The 23270-nt window shown below is 38.6% G+C and overlaps 1 protein-coding gene across 5 annotated transcripts in view; it reads left to right on the plus strand.

Annotated features, from left to right (window-relative positions):
- Positions 1-23270, plus strand: part of CLIP-190 (Cytoplasmic linker protein 190) — a 90701-nt gene that overhangs the window by 31726 nt on the left and 35705 nt on the right. For 2 of the 5 annotated variants that reach the window (XM_080286051.1, XM_080286050.1), the window contains 8 exons: positions 1756-1908; positions 2970-3260; positions 4698-4875; positions 5247-5487; positions 10447-10506; positions 16012-16152; positions 18986-19150; positions 20994-21014. In XM_080286051.1, coding sequence (XP_080142177.1) covers positions 1756-1908; positions 2970-3260; positions 4698-4875; positions 5247-5487; positions 10447-10506; positions 16012-16152; positions 18986-19150; positions 20994-21014 — 1250 coding nt within the window. The remainder of the gene's footprint in view (positions 1-1755; positions 1909-2969; positions 3261-4697; positions 4876-5246; positions 5488-10446; positions 10507-16011; positions 16153-18985; positions 19151-20993; positions 21015-23270) is intronic. The other 3 variants (XM_080286048.1, XM_080286047.1, XM_080286049.1) reach the window with 3 other exon arrangements.

Consider the following 23270-nt stretch of genomic DNA (forward strand, 5'->3'; position numbering starts at 1 on the left):
TTACTGCCAGCAGGTGGTTTTATTTGACCTTTGGGAGATACTGTATATTGTAACAGGTAAATAAAAGCTGTCTTCAACTTTCGTAATTTGAAAGTTTTATCATATAATCTCGTGACAAAACACGAATGAAATGAAAATTATGTCAGTGAATTAAACATCTTAACCCTTACCAAGCTCTGTGTAAGATACTAGTTGACTTGGCTGTGCAGACCTTCTTTGTGCCTCATATGAGATCAGTGGCTCGGCAAGGGGTAGGATATCTGAGGGAAAGTTTCAGTACCGGTAGTATTTTGTTTATGTAATGTTCCCTTAGCAGTTTTATCAGCAGCGTTAGCAAAGGGAACCTCAGCATCAGAGGAGGCCAGGAATGGCATTTCGTTTCATTTTTTGAAGGCTTATTTATCACATGTTATTTTAGCACTGCATGGCCAGTAAGTAGAAGAACAGAACCATTAAAGTAAAAATGCCCACGTGTGGGGCATAGTTTTGCATCACCCATCTGCTGTTGGCTTGGGTTAAGGAAGTAAGGCACAATAAAAGAGTAGCACTAAATCAATAGATCTAATGGCACCGAGGACAATCATGCAATACTGGGCCTGATCAGGGTGCATAGAATCAAATATAGGGAAGTAGATGGATATGGTACAGAATATCCATAAGCTGCACGGTAGAAAACTTCTGGGATTCACTAGGGAGATTGGACAGAGAGGGCTGTTGACCCAAGGTAAAAAGAATATGAAAATCATGACAGAGTACAGCAGAACATTAAGGGTAGATGAAAAGATGTACAGTGAATCGAACATATCAGAATTTTGACTTGAGAGAAGATACGATACTGTACAGTCAATTTTACACCAAAAACCTAGCCCATAGTTAATGTAGCAATTCAGACCTTTGCTAGGCTGTCATACACCTGTGACAGTGTCATGATGAACTCTTTCTCATGTTGTTCAAACTAACCATTCTCACTACAGTAAATGACTGCCATACCCAGCTGAATGCCCACTGTCAGTGTGCAAGCAGAGTCACCCAATTTAATGGTACTGGTACTTTGACTTTGGTGAAAGTGTTTTGTACAGTTTGGTACCATGCTGTCTACTGGTAAATTTAGCTAAGTACCGTAAAAATGTATGTTTTACGATGTACAGTATTAAGTTGACCAAGTAAACTGAGCATCGTAACTCCCATGTGTAAGAGATGGTGTAAGCAAATTAATTCTCACAGAGACTCTTGAAGAATAAAACATTTTTAACTGGACCGCTGAGCCAATATCACAGTATTTAATATACTGGAATGGTAGCAACAAATTGCAGAGTTCTGGGTATGTCTCACCAAGATAGCTTGTCAGTGAGGGCATTTTTTTTTTTTTTTTTTTTTTTTTGCACTCGTTATTGTTATCTGGCGCTGTCAAGATTGTTATCAGGCACTGTTGATCATAAGTAGCCAGCTTTTTTTTTTTTTTTTTTTTTTTTTTTTTTTATGATGCTGTACTTTGTATTGGTTGCTGTATGGTGGATCTTCATATATCATCTACATAGTAGGATGCTGTACATACAGTACTGGTAACCTAATAGTGTTCCTTATCAGCAAAGTATCTCCCAGTAATTGGCAGTAGCTAATATCTATTCACAGTGACATTTGATGAAAAGTACACATGATGTTTCAGGAGTATTTCTGTATTTTTCGTCAACAGAAGGTTGATAAAAGGTCCATAAAGAATGCAGTACTTCTAACCTGTTCACTCCTGTCATGCAGATGCCTCCATTGTGCTGACAGAGGATACTGACAGCTTCATCATCGGAGACCGAGTGTGGGTTGGAGGTACAAAGCCGGGGGTCATCTCCTACATTGGGGACACACAGTTTGCCCCAGGGGAGTGGGCTGGAGTCACACTTGACGAACCCATTGGTAAGCCAGTGCAGACTTCGGTGGCCAGAGGAGATTCATGAAGAAAGAGACACAGTACAGTACTAGTGTCTTGTTGAGAGACAGATATCTACTTTATTTTAGGGGTCTCTATTTTGTTGGAAAATTATTGTAGTATAAAAGCTAGTGTCGTGTTTTAAGATCACCATAAGGTTAAACAGCTTAAACTTATACAGGTAGCTGCATGTAGCCTGAAGGGGGAAAAAAAAGAAAAAATAGCAGTATGACAAAGTGTAGTACAGTATGCAGCTTTATGCTAGAGTATCTCAGGTTGGATGAGGAGGAAATGGAAAATGTGAGTGCATTAAAGTACTTGGGTAGTGTGATGAGTAAGGATGGAAATTTAGAGGGTGAAGTGCTTGAAAGGGTACAGCAAGGAAGAAAGGTTGCTGGTTCTTTGAAAGCAGTAATAAGAAACAGGGAAGTGGGCATGGAAGTGAAGAAGTTACTACATGACAGTATTGTAATGCCAACTCTGACGTATAGAAGTGAAACTTGGACCTTGTTGGAGGGACAGAAGTCAAGAGAGAGAGAGCAGTGGAAATGAGTTATTTGAGAGGAGCATCTGGAGTTACATGGAGAGACAGAGAAATGAGGAATTGAAGGAGCCTTGTGGTGTGGATGTGGATGTGATAGGAAGAGTTAAGAGAAACACATTAAGGTGGTTTGGCCATGTGGAAAGGATGGAGAGTGAAAGACTGACAAGGAGAGTGTATGTGAGTGAGGTGGAGGGGGGGAGAGGGAGGGGGAGACCAAGGATGAGATGGAGGTACCGTTTATGAGAGAGGGGGGGGTGAGCTGGGAGCAGGGTAATGATATGGCAGGGGACAGGGCAACATGGAGGCAATTTGTTTGTGGCCACCCCTCATGGGATTAAGGCGTCTGGCAACAGATATATACCGGTAGATAGATAGATTTCAGGTTTCATTACCATAGAGTCTATTACTAGTTGGGTGCTGGAAGTTTAATCATGAAATGAAAAAATAAGTACATTGTGGTTACTTTATACATGTATGCTGTATTCTTATTTTTTAAACTTCCAGGTAAAAACGATGGTAGTGTGGGTGGGATCCGTTATTTCCAATGTGAGCCCAAGAAGGGCGTGTTTTCACGGCTCACGCGCCTTACTCGGGAGCCGCTCACAGACATTGACATTGAGATCCGTGCAGCTCGGTCTGCCCTGAGCTCAGAATCTCCCAAAGCCAATGGGACCCCAAGTGCCACCTCCACACCGACTCGCAAGGTGACCCCGATGCCCACCTCCAAGCCAGTCCCAGCCAAGACCACCTCACCAGCGCCTTTACCCACAACTGGGAGGAAAATTTCAGGGTCAGGTAAGCAAAATCCCGGTCATATAGTATTGATAACATCTAGTCTTACGGTAACATTGTAAATAGTAGGGTTTTTTCACTCGAGTACAACTACTGCAACACTTTTTCAACATAGCTACACTTCTAACTGTACTGTTGAGATGCCTATGCCCAAGAATAAAACGTTAGGTTGGGGCAGGTTATTCATCCAGTAACAAAGTGGTTTTTCCTCAGCCCTACAGATTAGTTGTCTTTCAGAACTCATAAAACATTGATTGACAGTGTATCATGAGCCACTCACCAATGTGTAGTGTGTGCAGACCCATCTGTGGCAATACCCACACACTTACAAAATGTCTTGTCCCATACTGTGAACCCTGCTGCAACAATACATGTACCTTACATTTGTGCATAAAGTCCAGACGTATACAGTAGCTACAATGCAGTAAGATCCCATATCTCTCTGATTGATGATGACAGTCTGAAAATGCACTTGATTCCTGATGCTATGGAAATTCAGGTACCACAGCATTAGTCATATGTATTATACCAGTAATTGACACCCTTTTAGTAACTGAAAAACATAATCGAGCAGCATGTCAGGTTAGCGTGTTTTTAATTCCTCCCACACAAACCACCTGAGAAAGGTAGCAATGGAACTGCCCAGTGTAGTGATGAATCACAGTATTTTGCTACATCATTTGATGACTGTTTTGTACTCCTCAAGAGCTCATACTGGTAATATTTGGAACAGAATTTGCTTCTCTGTTCCTCAGTAGGATTATTCAGTTGATGTATTGTTCTATAATTTTTGAAGCAAATTTTGCCACACAGATATGCACCAGCTATTGAATGACATAATGTTGGAATTTTTTTTCCCCCACATGCCATTGATACGCATTAGATATGCTCCACTAGAGAAGACAATGAAGGAATTGGTAAAAGCAGTTTGATTGACTATAAGATGTAAAACATACATTATATATTGCATTAATAGTATAAAATATACAGTACTGCATTAATAGTCATGATTTTCAAAAGACTAACTCATGTGGAATGGCCTACCAAGTGAATTTTAACATAGCTACTCAGAATAGTCCAGCTTCAGACATTTACTTATGTGGAATGGCGTACCAAGTGTATTTTAACATAGCTACTCAGCGTAATCCAGCTTCAGCCTTATCCAGGCTCTGTCAACTGTTCCAGCCTAACCTGTGTGCAGTCAATCATCACTGAAAGTCAAGGACATCAACTGCTCCACCCTAACCTGTGTACAGTCAGTCATCACTGAAAGTCAAGGATGTTTTTTGGCAGATTGCTGCTTTTAAGTATGACATGCACTGGTTCTCAATTTAATAATTAAAAGAACTATTCCCCCCCCCCCTTTAAGAATTGGTGTTAAGTCACTGGCAACTTCATGATAAATTAACCATAAATGTAACATTTTGCTTTATTCCTCAGCCTCATCAGGGCCAGAACCCAAAGTTGGTGACCGTGTGGTGGTAGCCAGTGCAGCAGGTGGGGTGCGTCATGGCTGCTTACGTTTTGTGGGACGCACAGACTTTGCTGAGGGAGTCTGGGCTGGAGTAGAGCTTGATGAACCCACGGGCAAAAATGATGGATCCGTGGCTGGCAAGAAGTAAGGCTGCAGTTAGTTGTCGCATATGCAAAAGTATCATGTTTATATTTTATAGTATTTGTTATGTATATTGTTTACACTATCCATTTTTTATGATGCTTTAGTTTGACATGTCATTAATTACAGTATTGTGCTGCATTAATTGCTGGTTTAAGAAGAACTGGTTTTTAGTTGTGGCATATTTTACCGTACATACAAGTATTCTTGTTGGGCTTGCTTACAATGATCTGAAAATAAGGATTTTCAAATCATATAAGATGGTACAGTAGCTATATAGAACTGTAGGTATAGATGAATCTTTGTTTTTTTATGCTTCTGAGGTTTAATGTGGTACAGCTGTATATTGTGTTTCACTTCACTACCACCTGCAGGTATTTCTCCTGCCGCGACAAGTATGGTCTCTTTGCTCCTCTGTCCCGGGTGAGCAAGTTCGGGAGTGGAAGTGGCACCACCCCTCGCCGCCCCACCCCAACGGCCAGCCAGACCCCCAGGGCCACCGTGCGACGCTCCAACAGCCGGGAGTCAATCGGAGCATCATCTGTAGCATCGTCAACAGCCTCTTCGTCGGTCCGTGGCACCAGGGTAAGGCTTGGCGTCACTTCACTATCACAGGTATGGTTGCTGCTCCCTCAAGTTTTTGCTGTTTAAACTAGGCATGGGTTGATGTTTCAGCAGTGGCTTTTGAGAGAAAATGCAGTGCTGTTGACAGTGTAAGACTTTGGCTGAGATTGAAGAAGAGTTTGATGCTTTGAAGTGATTCACCTTATGTGGAGTTGCTGTTCTGTGAAGTGATACTGCACTTAGTGTACAGATTTATTAGGGTGTGTGCCTTTGCCACAGTTGAAAGTCTGCATTGTTTTGTGTAATTACAGTCAGTCATTCTGTATTCCATCATTTACTGTAAATGGAGAGGGAGGATTTTCAATCATAGAATTCATGGGCATTGTCTTAGTTTCACCAAAAATTCATGATTAATCAGGCGTGTAAGGCAATGTGGTTATCATAGTAAGCTATTTACAGTATATATACGCATTTATTAAAGTACCTCATAAAATTGAGCATGTGATGTTGAATGTTTTGATTAATACTGTAATATCTAAAAGCCACTGCTGCACCAGTTCACAGTAAAAGCAGCAGAAATATGGGATAAGCTAGACCAGCCTTTTTGAAGTGTCCAGTTTTGATACCCAAAGTTCACATACCAGCAGAAATGGGCAGTTTTGTCCTGTTTTCTCTAGGATATGAGTAATTGGGTAAGTGTTAATGTGTCAGTGTGTGTTTGTGTACTTGTCAACAAAGGAATGGACCATGTGTTCATTGGTTGCCCTGTCTTGTGTCTTTGTGTGTATGTGTGTGTGTGTATATGTTGAGCATGCTGTGTTTATATATCTGTAAACAAAGGAATGGAGTGTGTGTTTATCAGCTACCCTGGCCTGTGTTGTTTTGTATGCGTCTCCGCGTGTGTGTTGAGCATGCTGAAGCTGGTTATGGTGGAGTAGCTTTGTATCCAACTGTTTGTCAAACCTGTGATTTAGTTCAGTGCTACTGTGCATTTTTCGTGTTCTAGTGCATACAGAAAATGCAGGTAATGGTTGCCTGGCCTTTAATGGAATTGGCATTGCTAACCCTAATAGTTTTACTAATGAAATCTTACCATCTTTTGGTAACTTGTACAGATTGCCTTAGAAGGGTGGTATAATGCTGATAAATAAAGTAAAGGTAAAGTAGAGCATAATGTAATTGTGTTTGAAATGAGTCTGTAGTGCTTAAAAACTGATCCCATTAAAAATTTAAAACAATAATTAGGCCTGCTTTTTTGTAGGGATTGTAAGGGAAGCGAATGTTTGTAGACAAGAGTGACATTAACAGGGAATGAGGGCATGAATTGCTGGTTTCTGAGAATGAAAGCAGTTGTATTATGAAAGAATGATTAAAATGCTAAGGGCCTTGCTTGAAGAGAGTAATTGTCATGGGTATAGAGTTAATAGTAGAAGTATTCTGTATATAAATGCTGTTTCTTAGTTTTTGTAGTCCCTGGTTACAGAACTTTAGTTTCCCAGCTAGGTATTGGTTCTTAGATGCTGTATTGCATCCCTATGTTTGCCTTGGTTATTTGGTTTTTATTGGAAATAGTTTATTCATCTCATAGTCTCCCTCCCCTCTTCCCCTCTCAGCAATATTGCCATACCATAGCCTGGTTTAGCCTAACTCATTGTTCCTGTTGCTTCTCCACCTCTGCATGCTGTCACAGGAAAGCACATGATGTACTACATTCTATGTAGATATACTACTGGAATTTAGAATCTGCCATGGTTTGTCTGAAGTATAAAGAACCCTCACAACCCCTAGTGTCGGTAGTGCCATTTAAAGTTGTCTTATTTGAAGGTGTTTCAACAGTAGGTTGCATTGAACTAAGTATTTTCTTCACATCACACTGCTTGTGATCACAGTCATGTTACTCTAAGTTTGACCTTTGTGTTTTGTCCCTCAGGCTAGGGCAAAATTATGTTTTCATTTGGAGTTGCAGTGTGCCTTCTTACTCCTTAAAATGTTGTAAGGTGCACCATTACTATTATTTACAGTTGTCCAGCACTGCCTGGTTACCAAGTGGAACTTATTATATTTGTGTACATTGATTGATGGTAGGCTTACAGAGTGTTGGGTTCTTTATATAATTATCAGTGTAAAAAAACTTTGTCATATGGTATGTGATCCTCCTAAACATATTGCAGTTTAGTTATTTATTTATTGCCTCTATAGTGTGCTTTAAAAATTATGATACAGTGAAGTTACTTTACTGTACCTGTACCTGTATTGAGTACAGTACTGTGATGCATTAGTTACTAGATACAGCTATATCAAGAGATTATATCATTATTGTGATACATTGATCATTAGGTTATTAGCACATTGCAACTTTCCATCCTAAAGGCGAGTGGCAGATTTTGTTTTGTTCTCCAGTGGCTTCCTTTACCCCACCATTGCATGTTAGAAACTAAGTAGCACTTGTAGGTAAACAAACTAGTGTCTAAACTGTAAGCTGGGCATGTAGTGTTATTTTGAAAACTCACCGTTGAGATTTGTATGTGTACTTTGGCGGTTAGTAGTAACGTGTTTTGTAATAATACATCCATTATCCCAACCATATTTCCCACTAATACATGGGGTAGGAGGAATTCAGAAACATTTTTTTTTTTTTTTTTTTTTTTGTTTTTTTTTTTTGGTCATGAGTTGCACAGAATCACATTCTTCAGTATTTTACATTTCCACTAAGGTAGGGTAGGAGGAATCCAGAAACAAAAACAAAAGAAGCACAAAAGTAAAAGTATCACCAGATTGCCCAGTAAAATAGGTGATATGTTCTTTCTCTAAGCATTCAAGCCTTCAAACTTATCAGCTCTACTTCATAGGCCAATTGTACTCCATAAAAAGTAAATAAATAAATAAATAGTGATTCTTCCACTTGAACAGTTCATAGCACTGTGAAATGAAATAGAAAATGTCTTTCTGTCTATGTCTGTCTATCTACTGTATATATCTATTACTGTAGCTATCTATAGAGAGGCTGCCACAGATCAAGCTGTGTGGAGAGCTGTCATTAGGTAACTAAGGCCGATGCTTGCAAGCATGTTGGAGCCTTTATAAACAGTACAGTACAGTGATTCTCTCTCTCTCTCTCTCAAACATGTTTACACACACACACACACACACAGTACATGTATATGAAGGGTTGAGAGCATTCCATTGATTGTCATGTTATAAAGGGTTCCATCCTTGTCATGTGCATCTCTAAACATACAGATAATTCATCCATTCTTTTTGGTTAGTCATCATGTCTTGTTTCCTTAACATCCATACGGTACCTTGCATATGTACACATTCACTTATTATTTCCATTGCATGCAGTATACATTCAGTTGATGAGACCAGGGAATTGACAGTGATTCAAGTTGGTTGGATGAATTGTGTGTGAAGGAACACCTGAAAAGGGTTTGACACCCCTGTGTTAGCTTTATAGTCAATGTATTCACTGTGTGGCAGGTGTATGGGAAGTTCATATACAGGGTAAATTACTGAAAATGTGGGAAGATTGTTAGGCATGTGAAATGCAGCCAATATTCAGGATGCTTGAATGATTGTGTGACCCAATTCATCATGCGTGCCGTTCTGACTGTTCTCCCACTTTTGTGCAGTCTCTTTTCCTTGTTTCTGGATCTTACCTAACCTCATCAGTAGGTGAGAATGAAAGGTCAAAATACAAAAGCTGATGTACAGTAACTTACAATCACTGGTTAGTGATGTATGGACATCACCTCACACCGTGATGTTCCCTTGTGGCACAGGAATTGGGGAATTAATATTTCTCAGATTTCCTCTTCTCTCCAATCTAATGAGATCAAAGAGTCTTAGCCTACATCTCTTCACCCCATGTAAATGTGAGAAATGAAGCTTGGTTGATAATAGTGAAATGATGTGAAATATTGTCATTTTGTTAATGAAATTATATTGTGCATTTTATATTTTTTCATTTATATTGATTTTTTACATTCTTTTTAAATAGAAATATGTATGGAAGTACCTGTACAAGTATTCTAACTGAACTGCTCAGGTAGTTAATGCACCATTGGTTGTATACATATATTTGCATAAATGTCTTGATGCTATGTTACTTTGGGGGCACGGTGGCTCAGTGGTAGAGCATCAAGCTCGTAATTGGGGGATTGCGAGTTCGAGCCTCGCCCAGGACTGCTGTGCCGGGAGTGGTAGCGCGCTCCTGTAACCTAGCGAGGCTATATGATCCAATACAGGGTCTAGCTCGGGGGAATTCCATTTCTCCATTTTTTGTTAGTTATTCATACATTCTGCAGTACAGTGTCTTGTTACGGTTTTGGTTTCCAGGTTGAGACTTATAACAATAGCCTTTAAATCTGATTGTATATCAAGGCTGGATTCCAGTACCAGTCATTTAAATTTGTTATTATGATAGAGTAAGCATGGAAATTAGTGTACAGAGACATTGAACATTACTGCTCTGTATTGGAAAGTAGCGTACCGTACATTGACTTTGCACATTGCTGCTTCCATAGTTTTGACCATAGTTTTGATATTATTAAGGTGTGATTTATAGGCATGCTTTCTTTAAATTGATTGATTGATTTTATTTTATTTTATTTTTTTTTAGTTTCTGAGCCTTTCCCTTTGGTTAGCGTTCTTTGCAAGTTACAGATTTAGATGAACAGTTAAATTTGACCAGCTATAGCATGAAAAGTGTAGCGCTTTCCCTTACCAGTTTTTTTCTGTCTATATTGGAATAATAATCTTACGTATGCTACTTATGTAATCAATGTTGGCATTAAAATTACATGAATAATGTACAAGAGAGTAGTAAAGTAACTACAGTATATTATGCAAACTGATATTGGTAAGGAAGAGATGCTAGAAGGCCTTCTAAGCTGTGAAGACTTTCAGGCCTAGATATTAAAGTTTTTTCCTAATATGTCAACAAATCCAGCTGCTTGTGTTGTTAGTGTGGTGTGTGTGACTAATTGGCCAATACCCAACCCTTTGCAGAGACCCAGCAAGCCCTCTCCTACCACCACCACCCCCCTTCCCAGTACCAAGGCTATGCAGGTGAGTCTTTCCTATTCATGATGTGGTTAATTTTGTGTAGTTAATATTAGTCTGTTATGTGACCTCACTGCCAGAAGAGGAACTCCATTTGTGTTTTGTAGTTCATATTCACATCTCTGTCGTAGCAGAAGAGGAGGACTGACTTTGATTTTCTGACTTGTGGATTATTGGTAAAGGTAATGAAAAATGGAGTGGGTTGTATTAAACCATAAAGTGTAGCTTATGTCAGTAAAGATCTGTTGTAGCAGAAGAGGAGGACTGACTTTGATTTTCTGACTTGTGGATTATTGGTAAGGGTAATGAAAATGGAGTGGGTTGTATTAAACCATAAAGTGCAGCTTACGTCAGTAACTAATATGGTGACATGCCTCAGCAGAGGACCAATTAAAATGAATTTCATGTATAATATTTTAATGATATTTGTCTGTTCTGAATATATGCGTACCTATATCTCAGCTTGCCCTTTTTCTTGTAATACCCATATCACATGGAGAGGAAGCTGATAATTTCCTTAAGCTGCAGTTTATGTGTTAATGTTTAGTTACTATACAACTGTGGTCTCATATTCCTGGTCCACCATAGACTAAGTATATAGTTCTTGTCCAATTGATAAAACTGATATAAAACCTTAAAAAAAATCCTACAGCAGTTCAATTCCAACTGTTACAGATTTTTTATGAACAGAGTACACCTGTAATCTGGTGCATGGATTATTTTTTTATTTAATTTGTTTTACTGTACCTTCCTTTGTTCATCTTCTGTAAAGAGAGAGAGAGAGAGAGAGAACTACTGTTGCTGTGTGCAGTGGTTATGCTTTGGGGGTTGTCTAGAAAATGACCCACTGTCCTGTATACCATGCCTCTTCCTTTGGGAGATGAGAAATATGTTGCCACAGTTGTGTGCACAGATTATACAGTACAGCTCATTTCCACCATTTGGGTTTGGTACGTTGGTGTGGGTACAACATAATGTACAAGAGTTGTGCCTTTTAATGGACTGTACACAAGCTCACGTGGTTAACTTTAAGTGTAGTTATTTTCATATCACAACACTAAATTATTATTAGTACGGTAACTGGAAGTTTTGCTGTCATGGACAGTTTTTTAATTGGCCTTATATGATGCCTCTGTGTTTTTTTTTAATCATGTACAGTCCACTCTTGAAGTATGATTGTCGAGTTCATGTTTCAGGCACTGTCATCTGAAATGTGGATTTAACTTTCTGTCCAAATAATACCGGTATATATTCAATCTATACTGAGATTTTGAAGATTAGAAAATATACTGAAACTCTTGGCTTTCATATATTTCAGACACCAAGTAGAATACATGAGAAAATTCAGAACATGTTGTCACTCCTCATAATAAATTCATCAAGTTGCTCTGGAAAAGTTGCTAAGAAATATACACTCATGAAATCACCCATAATTCAGAGGATCTTAACTTACCCCTGGATTGTTTCTCCTATAGCTTGTTCATCTTGCTTGATTCTTTTATTTATATAACATCACCATTACTTATAAAATGAGAACTTCATGTCAGAATTCTTTTCTCCATTAATATTCTGTCTGTTTACATGATGCTAATACAGTTTTAACAACTCATGGTGGAGGATTGTCAGAGCGTAACATTAACCCCAGTCCCCTGTGTAATCCCTGTAAATACCTCTGCACCCTCTCTTTCAGGTCTTGGCAAGGGGTCTGTGCTGAAAATCCTCAACTTCAACTAAAACACTATCGCAACGCCAACTGGGAGCAAAATGGCCAAGCTGGACATTTTTATCCTCAGTGTTGTGATAGCCTCTCGCCTCTGCCACAATTACCATCCGTCATTCTCTGACATATTTGATAGCCTTAGTACCAGTTTTTCATGTAACACTGGGTCTGCCATAATAAACTGTCAGCTCATTGTTTTGTCCTTTGCAACTAATATAATGGTTCATGAATAATATTATTACTAGTTAGTATAATAACATTTTTGACTAACAAAATTTTGTGCTAGAATGTGTTTGTCCTTTGCAGTACATGAGTCTAACCAGTTTTACCTTTTGAGTAATGAATATAGAGGTACTGTGTTGTCTTCTGTTACCAGTTTTTTAACTAATACTATATCATCCAATGTGATTACATATTCTGATGCCAGGAAAAATGTGGCATCTTTAACAGATTAACGGTTGGAACATGTATAACATCCTGCACATATTCTTTACTCATATATCTGGCTGCATTGACAAATCTTTGTTTCAAATATCTCAACAGTAATATGGTTGCTTATCTGCAAAGCTGGGTAGCATCAGCAGCAGCAGAAGCAAAAGCTGTCGTCTGCGTTATTTTTGTCATCATTTTCGCTCCTTGTATGGATGCATTATCATAGATGCATTCATAGGCCTCTGATGTGTACCCATAACCCCACGATTTATTCTTTCATTTGTATAAAATAATGAAATTTTGGTGTGACACAGTTTATTCAGGCAGCACATAATGCAGCTGTACTTGTTGTCATTCCCATCAGTAATAATCAAGTACTGATTGTAGAGAGATTAAAAAGTGAGTTCAGAATAACTAATTGTTTAAAGCTAAAGGACAAGGTATACTACATGCCTAAAATGGGTATGTAATGAAGGCCTGTTGTACAGATTTATACCATATCTTTGAAGTAATAGTTCAGTATTTACTGTAACCCATAAGGTATTAAAAAAGAAAGTGACTTCCATTAATATTGCAGCATAAATTCTGGGTGAGATATGATTTATGATTCATATATCACTTTTCACTGCTGTGAGTATGATTTCCACAACATAGCAGTGTTTATGAGGAATTTACCTTTGCCATTTTATCAAGGCTTCCATTTGTGGATGTCTTGTTTTACCTTCTAATTTTTCAAAGAAATTGGCAAATGGGTAATCAATTTAACCTTTACTACTTTAGAAATTAAACAGTGAAACAGAAGAATACTTGCAGGATAAAGGCATCCAAGGATGCTGGCTTCACACCAGCAAAATTGAGGGTCTTTTGTTTACTGTTTTTTTCCTATGCCAGGACCGAGATGCGCACGTGGTGGACCAAGACGGCTTTTACTGAAGCCGAGCCACTCGCAGCCAGTGGCCCCCCCATCCCTCTCTTGTCCCCATCAAGGCTGTACCTCCCACTGTTTAAAACACTCATGGTTGTTATATGAAAAGACTCACTTGACGGATGGATGTTATGGCAAAGGTTGAGATAGGCTGAAGTTGTGAATTTTCAGGTTTTTGCTTTAAACTAGATATTAAATAGAGTTAATCATATAATTCTTATGACAAACTTTGAAAGTTGGTTTATGTATGCCTATTGTATTTTTACAAAAATTATTGTTTAAGTTAGATGCTGCTATTAACAAAGATCAGTGCTTATAGCAGTTTTATGTATAGGATAGAGTTTTAAGATTAAAGATGGTTTATATTTTTAGCTTTAGGTAAAGTGTGCTGTGAGCTTAGGGTGTAAGAAAACTTGTTTTATCTCTTACAAGGGTGTACCTATTGTACTTGAAAGTTTTATTGTGCACTGATGTTTTATTTAGAAAAAATAATTTTTTAAGAAATTAATCCTTTATATATTGTCTATGTCATGTTATAATGTAATAAGAGTTATTGTTCTTGATGCCGTACCAGTTTCATTATTCTTGTTTGGTTGCATAACATTTTTCATTTCCCGTAAGTTTTCCCCTCTTCATTGTGTACGGGAGTTTTTAATAACTGATATTTTAGACTACTGTAGTATTAGCACAGTTTTCTTTGTGGTATAAAGCATGCATCAACTCAGTGTTCCTCATGAGATTATTAAGGCCACCTTAGTAAGAGATAATCATTGAATACAACACATAAGTGATAGTAGTAACTGAGGTTATCAATTGTTTAAAACCAAACACTTCATACGAGTGGAATATTTAATGGTTAATTATATTTTTATTGCTAAGAGAGAGATATATAGCTCATATTTTATCGTGCCTAGTATAAGTGCTTGATGGCAAACACTTGGTTGATACAAATGTATGTGTATGGGCAATTCTATGCCAAGATAGATACAGTGCTAAGAAATGTCTCCAGTTCATCTGTCAGAAGTCAGATAGTTCTTAGTAGGCAATCTTGAACATGTGTTTTGGCCCAAATTCTGATGCAAAAGATTGTTCAGTCCCATGTATTTGAGGAGTGTTGGTATGTTATTTCAGTTACCTCTTCAGTATGAACACTGGTAGATTTATTGTATGTTTGTTTTTATCATAAGCTAAATGGTGTTCCTGAAGATAGACTCTGTTAGCCGATTTGTCCATCAGTAAGTCATATTTTGGTATGGCTTGATATCCCGAAGAAAAATCATTATGTAATTGGCATAGTTATTACCTACTGTCATGGACTGGAGATATTTTATGGAATATTTAGCATTCCTCTGAAGCTAAGCAGAGGAGCATTAAACAATGTACACATAGGACACACAATATTGAGGGACCAAGTGTTAAAAGCTTTAGACACTTTAATGCCTCTCATCATTTCTTTCTCATCCTCCGCTCTTGAGTATCTTTCCAATTTTTTTAATGTTAGAAGATAGGCAGAGCTTCCATATATTATAGCATCGTTAAAATACATGTAGTTAATATGGTTAGTGAATATTCCATTGTCAGTGATTCTTGATCGTGTACAAAGATGATGTGCCAAATGTAATGTACCAAAAGAGAGGTATTTGCATTATCCTTTTGTGTTCAGTTGGTCGCATTGATTTTAGTGAGTTTTCCCTTGGTGTGATTGAAGTTGGTTTACAGTTATATTAAAACATGATCATAATGATTACAGGTGAGTTGCTTTGAAGTTTGTTTTCATTGCTTTTATATCAGATATTTAATAAAGTATATGTCAGTGCTTAACCATACTTTTGTAATGATGATCTTATCAGGATATGCCTTAGCATGTGTACTTTTTTGTAGGTCCAGATGTTTCCTCTTGCCCAAACTTAGTCTTACCCTGCCTTCAGCACTAAAGGGTATTATGATAATTGTTGCAATGACGTCTGTTGTTGTGCTGCCAGAATTTTTTAAATGTAATCAGTCAGTCAGTCATTCTTCAGATTGTTTTCAACCTCTTTCTGAATCGCGGATTGTCTGCATCGCCATAAATTGGAACAAAGATGTTACCGGTATACCTCTGGTAACCCTCAGTCCTAAGCCAAAAGTTTTCCTCTATTTTATGCTTGTATAAGACATGTGACTGCCATTCTTTTACTGTCTCCCAGCAATTACTGTTATGAAAATCAAGTGTAGCCTAAGGTTTTGTGAGTTTTAGTTTATTGCAGAGCTGGACACTTTTTTTTTCAGCATATCATGAGGTAATACAAATTATGAACATGAACATTTTTCCAGGATTTTCAAACATAGAATAAATTTGAACATTATGTACTGCTTGCAAGTCAGCCATGCTTATGCCAAAAGTTTGAAAGCTCGAACAATGAGTAAACAAGACTTCCTATCCACTGACCTATAGGAGGCGCTGGCAGAGAAAACGCAACATGTGGAGCAGCTGCTGCGTGAACGAGACGTTGAGCGCACTGAACTAGCACGTTTGGCTGCACAGGCAGATGAAGCGACAAGGGCAGCACACGAAATGAAGGCACAACTGGATAAGGTTAGTAGAGCGCATTTTTACTAATCTGACAAAGATTGTTAACCCCCTTCTGCTCAGTTGATGGGGGGGTCAGTTTGGTAAGCAAGCAAGGAAACTATTGCAGTACCCTCGCGTCCAACACGGTAATATTGTCATGCATGGGTCACGTGTTGGACCAAAAACGTGTTGGACAAACAATAGAGCTTATGGGGAAAAATGAATTATGTCAGCAACCCTAGGAAAAGTCACCCTATATACCTACCATATACCTATACATATATTGGTACTATTGTAATTATAATGAATGGTACTGTACTATGAATGACAACTAACCTTTTAGGATAGTGTTGGTGGGCTTGCTGGGAATGGAAGGTGGTATCCAAGGCTGTAGGTAGTCCTACTGGGTCCCCGGAGGATGGCTGCTGGCGTCACTAACGGGTAATGGCTGCTGCTCCTCCTCAACCTCCCTCATAAATCCTTTGAAATCACACTCAGAATCACTATCTTCGTCCACAGCCATGGAATGTCCTGCTTCTGCCTGTCCTAGCACTCTGTAAGCCTTCACTGCTGCCAGGATCTTGTCTTGGTTTTTTATTATGGTCCTCACATTGGCTTCATTCATGTTGTAGGCCTTGGCAATGTAAACTTTCCTCTCCCCTTTCTTCTTCCTCTCGATGCTTTCTAGCTTGGTGGCCTGAGGGAGGTGCTGATGCTTCTTGGGGTTCTCAGAAGGCTTCCTAGGCATTGTGAGCAGGGTAAAATGCAGTAACAAGGGCAGAAAATGCAGCAAGAAAAAAAGCACCTTCCAATGCGAATTATGCTACTGAGTGGCGCTGTGGCAGGAGAAATTTAAACAAAACATCACGTGACAGCAGAAGCGTTTTTAATTGGGCGGCATCACGATCACATCACGATAGCAGGCGGGGAAGGCTACTTGATCAGAAGTTTTCATTGGATATCATCATCATGGGAATGTCCAGTATGACCGTGTTGGACCGGGGGTGATCGTGCTAGAGGTGAACTCTGCGGATTTTGCCCACTTCTCGGAGCTCTGTGCGTGTTATGCTAACACACTCGTGTTGCAGTAATTAAATCGTATTAAATAATACTAATTATTTGCTCTCCGTGCTGGACGTGAATCATGCTGGACTGATGCGTGTTGGACGCGAGGGTACTGTACTAGAATTTGTCTTCTATATATTGCATGGCATCACTTTGACATGGATATAGTTGGCACAAAAAACTCCCAAAAGAACATGAAAGTACCATAAACGGAAGTAAAATGTTAAGGCAGAGGAAATGCCTGGGAGTTTCGTAAACCAACCAGAAGACAGCTGAGGGCACAGTGGGATAGGAATTGAGTGACAGTGATAAGGAAGGACAAGAAAACTTTTTAATTGTGTTGACAGCTTGGGTTTTGTTTTGTTTTTATCTCCAGACAGTCAGACTGTATTCAACTTTTGCACACTTTAAGTTATGAACAATCCCCCATTAACCATTTTAGTATGATTACCTAATTTTTATAATGAATTTGCTACTGCCAAATGATTTAACTCGGCTTAGGAGGAGACTGTTCATAATGAAAGCAGTTGAAATGGTTTCCATTCACCATTTCTGTACAAATTTATCCCTTTTAAAAATATTGTTCTAGATATTGCAGATGATGTATGTGGTGTAGGGGAGATCTCGAATGGTGAATGGGTGAATAAATGACAGGGTGACTGGCGGGATTGACACTTGTGGGGGCGCCCACCATTCACTCGCTCAGTGTAGTGGTGCTCTCGGGTGTCTGCCTTGTCCTCTCCTCCATCCTTGTTTCCTTCCATCTTCTTCTGTCTTTTTTTCCTTCCTTCTTTTTTCTTCCTTCTGCCTACGGGTGACTTTACACTCCCTCTTCTGTCTTTCATTCCTTCATTCTTTCCTCTCCCTTCTGCCTGTGGGTGACTCTACACTGAGTGACAAGCCAAATGGTTTCCTGTACACCAGGAAACCATTTACTGCGCTGGGTGGTAACCATATAACTGAATTTTGGTGCCTGGTGGTTTAGTGGGTAATTATTGTGCTTCAGTCGGATTGAACCGGTGAAGGTTTATATCCAGAAGGTGATTGGGGTTTATTGCTCATGTAATGCCACTCAGGGATGAGTGAGGCTGGTCACTATCATCTTAAATGTCAGGACCAGCTGCCTATCTCCGGGCTTCTACGCTCCTCATGGGGCAGCATAGGATTGGATGATGGTTGGATGGATGGACCGACGGGATTGACACAGCCATGCCATATTAGGGATGGACAAGGGAAAGATTGAGTATCTTGGAAAGGAATTGAATGACAGGTTAGGGAAGGAATGAGAATGGTAAGGTAATTTGTATAGGAAGTAGATGACTGGGAATGAGAGGAGAAAATTTAGTCAGGCCAAGACAACAACAAAGATAAGATATATCAGTACATGTAGGTCATGAATAGAGTAATGCTTGATTTCAAAGATTAGGGACATGAAGGATCATGATTGTAGAGAGTACTGAGAAAACAGCCTAGAAGATTTCAAAGAAAGCTAAGAGGTAATGACAGCTTAGTGAAATGAGGAAAATATTAACTCAATTGAAGGATAAGTGCACAAAAAAAAGAGACAGAGATTAGCTTTGAACGAATACAGTAATCAGAATTTTGATCAGCATCCTTGAGCTAAATTTTGATCAGCATCAACAAGCTAAATCATATGGACTTCCTTTTGCAGTTACAAGAGGAGTCAGAAGAGCGACTTCATGACTGGCTGAGAGATTAGCTTTGAAAGAATACTGTAATTAGAATTTTGATCAGCATCAACAAGCTAAATCATATGGACTCCCTTTTGCAGTTACAAGAGGAGTCAGAAGAGCGGCTTCATGACTGTGGTGAGCGGATCCGCTCTCTAGAGCGTGAAAGGGAGGATCTAGTCACGCGCCTCGAAGACCGACAGCGCGACCTAGATGATATCACCTTTAGACTTGAGGAGGAGGCCATCACAAAGGCTGACCTTGAGGTGAGTTAGCCTTATTTGGGGTCTGGGGAGAATACTGAATTATGGATTATGAGTTTTGTTTTGCACTTATGCTGTTTTAGATGAAACCTGCAGCAGTTTATGAGTTAGTTTTGTATTACTGCACCTGCACTGACATTTGAGCACATTCTCACCCATGAGTGTTAGTTGATATTTATATTAATTCCAGTAATAATCAGAGTGTCAGGGTATTAATGATAAAGTGAGTTGAATCATATTTGAAGCACATTGGTGAACTTTTTGGAAGGCTCTAGAAGTTTGTCTTGTAAATGTATAAATTTTAAACCTTTGGTTTGTTAACCAGGTAGATGAAGTTTGGCTCTAAAGTTAATTTTTAGGACCAGAATGAATGTTACAGTTATCATCATAGAATAGTATACAGTAAAAGTCCTTCAATCTGACCACCAGTAATCCGAATATCCCAATACTCCAAATGCTTTGAGGCGGTGCTGAAATCCCGCTAGCAGCAGAGAATGGTAGCAAATGGGGAGGATGGCCATTTTCAGTTTATACCTGTGCCCAGTCTGATGCTCTTCTGAAAATTAATCCCACTCGATTTTTGGACCAGTAAGTGACCACAACAAAGTAGCAATGGCTCCCACACGTACTAGTCACGGTGGAAAGAAAACTGATAAACAAAAGCACGTGACACTAAGTGATAAACTCAAGGTCTGACCCACCCTCCAGCCAGCAGAACCCTTCCGCTTTCCCTTCCTCCTACACTGCTGCATGATCGAGTTTTTTCTTTTCCATCATTTTTTCACCCAGAAATATATGGATTAGCAGATTTGTTTTTATACTGTTAGAAAGCCGAGGCTTTGTAGAATAAGATGAAAGAAAAGCAGAATTGATGTTGCGTAAAGTAAAATAGTTGTGAAGCATGTAAGTTGAAAGAACTTATAAAAATGTTTATCTTATTTTTTCTAAACGTTTTTTGGTCACGTTTTTAAATTTTCCCATGAATGAAAATAGTATCACCTAACTGGAAAGTGTTAACAATCATGTACATATTTCTAATGTTTTCAGAGGTCCCTCCCAATAGTTTGAAAGACCCCCAGTCCCCTGCCATTCAGATTACAGGACTTTTACTGTATTAAGATTATTGCCACAATCATTGAGCTATATGTTATGGTTCACCATACCTTGAAGTTAATGCAATGTTGGCCTTATCTTGAACAGAATGTACTGTGAGGAGGGTAATGAAAAGGGTACAGTATGAAAAATTTTGACTATAATCAGTTATCCCTTTCCGCTCTTTCTGGTAAATTTGTGTGATCCACTCCGTAAGTCTAGAACACTGCCATCAAATATTCCCATGTGACATTCAGTTAAACTTCTTGAGTGTTGATTTTGAATCCCCTCATATTCTGTGGAAATTCAGCATCAGTAAGGTGTTTTGGCAACACCAGGCATGGCTTGAGATTTTTGTTTCTTAATATTTATAATTGCTTTCATTGATATGTTTGCGTTGTGTGTGGCTGATGCTAGCATTGCATGTTAAAGTGCTTGCTGAATGCAAATTTTATTTTATATTTTATAATTGTTTACAGAGTGGAAATAATAAAGTTGTAGACTTTTAGACAAGAACAGTTGCCATGTACTTTGAAGAATGGCCATATTACAGTGTTTCAGTCTCAGACATGCTTTATTGAGTTTTACATGAAGTATTGCTGGCATTAATACACTTTAGTTTAACATTTTGTACATGCCCAGAATAGCACTGCACATAACATGCACATTAATTTGAAATGGTAGCACAGGGTAATATAAGCATATATTAACATGCACCTCCATTTTGCTTTATTCGTACTTAACTTTGTTTCAGATTTTGGGAGACCTGACTCTTGTAAGTGCGTACATTTGTTACCTTTTGAGTATATCTTGGTGTAGCTGTTGGTTTTGTAATTTTCTTACTTAAGCACTTCATTGCAATTACGTACTTTTTCATTTTGTTCTTGAAACCTTCAGATGATTTTGCACTTAAGAGAGGCTTTTTAAACTTGAGAAATTAGATTGGTCCCATCAGTACTAAAGGTCTTCCTGTGAGTTACGTAAAATTGTCTGGAGGCAGCATGAATAAAATAAAAAATGTCACTGTAATGAAGAGGTTGAGCCAAAGGTCTTTGTTGTTTGGGTATCTTGCGTGAATAATGTACGATGTGTAATGTTGCCATCAGTGGAGGTGTGAGGATTTTATTTATTTATTTATTTATTTATTTATTATTTTTAAGATGCAAGCCTTGTAATGGCCACCCCCCCCCCTTTTTTTTTTTATGTGCTAGAACCTAAAACCATAATTAATATTCACTGATATCTCCTGACCTTGATTCTTGTTTTTTACCCTTCATATGTGGAGTTTGAATGCCTCCAACTATTGGGATCACAGTGACAAGTTCAGTGTTTGAAGCACAAGAGTATATGATTAAAAATCAGTTTCAAAATGGGCTGCGAGTATCCAAAAAAGTGGAGCAGAATTGTTTCAAGTCCATTTAAATGTTTCTCCTGAAAATGTAGAGTACACAGAAGTGAATATCAAAGAATAGCATATTTCAGTGTGTGCAAGGCCATGACAGTGAATTGTTTAAGGTATGCTATTAGCAGTCTGCTTTCTTTACATTCCTGTTTTTTTAGTGTCTGGTTTTGTTCACTTATGACCTTTCAGTGTGATGTTTAGAGGGTACAAAGATTTGGCTGTTGCTTTGATACCGTATACTTCGTGCATTTTTTTCATTTTTCATTAATATTATTGTAAGTATGTTGTGTCTTTGTGTTTCTACAATGTTCTTGATGTAAATTTTTACCTTATGCTTTCCATAATTTTGTGTGTGCCGGTGTCAGTTGTACGGGTATTCTTTATCTTAATATTCTTGACCATGTCAGTACCTGTTTGAAGTTGACATAGTGTAATGCTTTGCTGTCCAGTGAAAGTACAGAAGGTTAGTAAAGTCAGGGGCATATCCTTTTTTTTTTTTTTGTGTGTGTGTGTGTGTATATATATATATATATATACAGTATATTCATTCATTCATTCATCATCCAATCCTCTGTTGCCCAGTGAGGAGCGTAGGAGGCCGGGGCTAGGTAAATTTGGCCTGACATTTAAGATGAGAGCGACCACCCTCACTCATCCCTGAGTGGCATTATGTGAGCAATAAACCCCAACCACTCCATGGATATAAACCTACACAGGCTCAGTCCGATTAGAGTGCCTTAATTACCCACGAAACCACCAGGTGCCAAAATTTGACTATATGGTTACCACACAGCTTAGTAAATGATTTCCTGGTTTACAGGAAACCATTTGGCTTGTCACTCAGTGTAGAGTCACCCATAGGCAGAAGGAAGAGGAAAGAATGAAAGAAAGAGAGACAGAAGAGGGAGTGTAAAGTCACCCGTAGGCAGAAGGATGAGGAGAGAATGAAGGAAAGACAGAAGAGGGTGGAAGGAAAGAGGGATGGAGGAGAGGAAAGGGCAGACACCCGAGAGCAGCACTACATCGAGTGAGTGGATGGTGAGTGTCCCCACCTACCACTAATATACTGTATATATATATATATATATATAGAACATCAAAAATGTTTGGGTATCACTTTAAATGTTGAAAAAAAATAAAGTCTCACTAAAGTCCTTTGCAGAGTTAAGTACATACCAGTACTAATTTCTTTACTTTGCTCCCTTTCCTATCCCTTCCTACAGCCCTAGATATACCCTTGAAAACAGCAGTGTGTGTGGTTGTTCATCCCAGTACCTATATATTATGTTGGTTTGTCTAGAGTAAGATTGCTAGCTTTGTTCTAGTTTGTTCTAGGAATCAGCCATTGTGAATGACAGTAAAGTATTTTGTAGTGTGGTATTACATAATTCTCAGGTACATGGAGCAGAATTACTATAATGAAAAATACAATATAGGTTTTTTCCACTTTTTAGAGGCAGATATTATAACTGTACAGTATTATTTGTTTTAATGGAGTGAAGTCCTTCCTGAACTGACCCAATAAACACCTATACAGTAATATATATATAGTATCAGGATTAGTCCCCTTTGAAATCTGATTAATTTCTGAAAAAGTATCACTTTGAAGCTGCTACAAAGAGTACTGTG

The sequence above is a fragment of the Coenobita brevimanus genome, chromosome 110 (assembly GCF_032717465.1).
Source record: "Coenobita brevimanus isolate Jiangsu-jjx chromosome 110, ASM3271746v2, whole genome shotgun sequence".
NCBI lineage: Eukaryota > Metazoa > Arthropoda > Malacostraca > Decapoda > Coenobitidae > Coenobita > Coenobita brevimanus.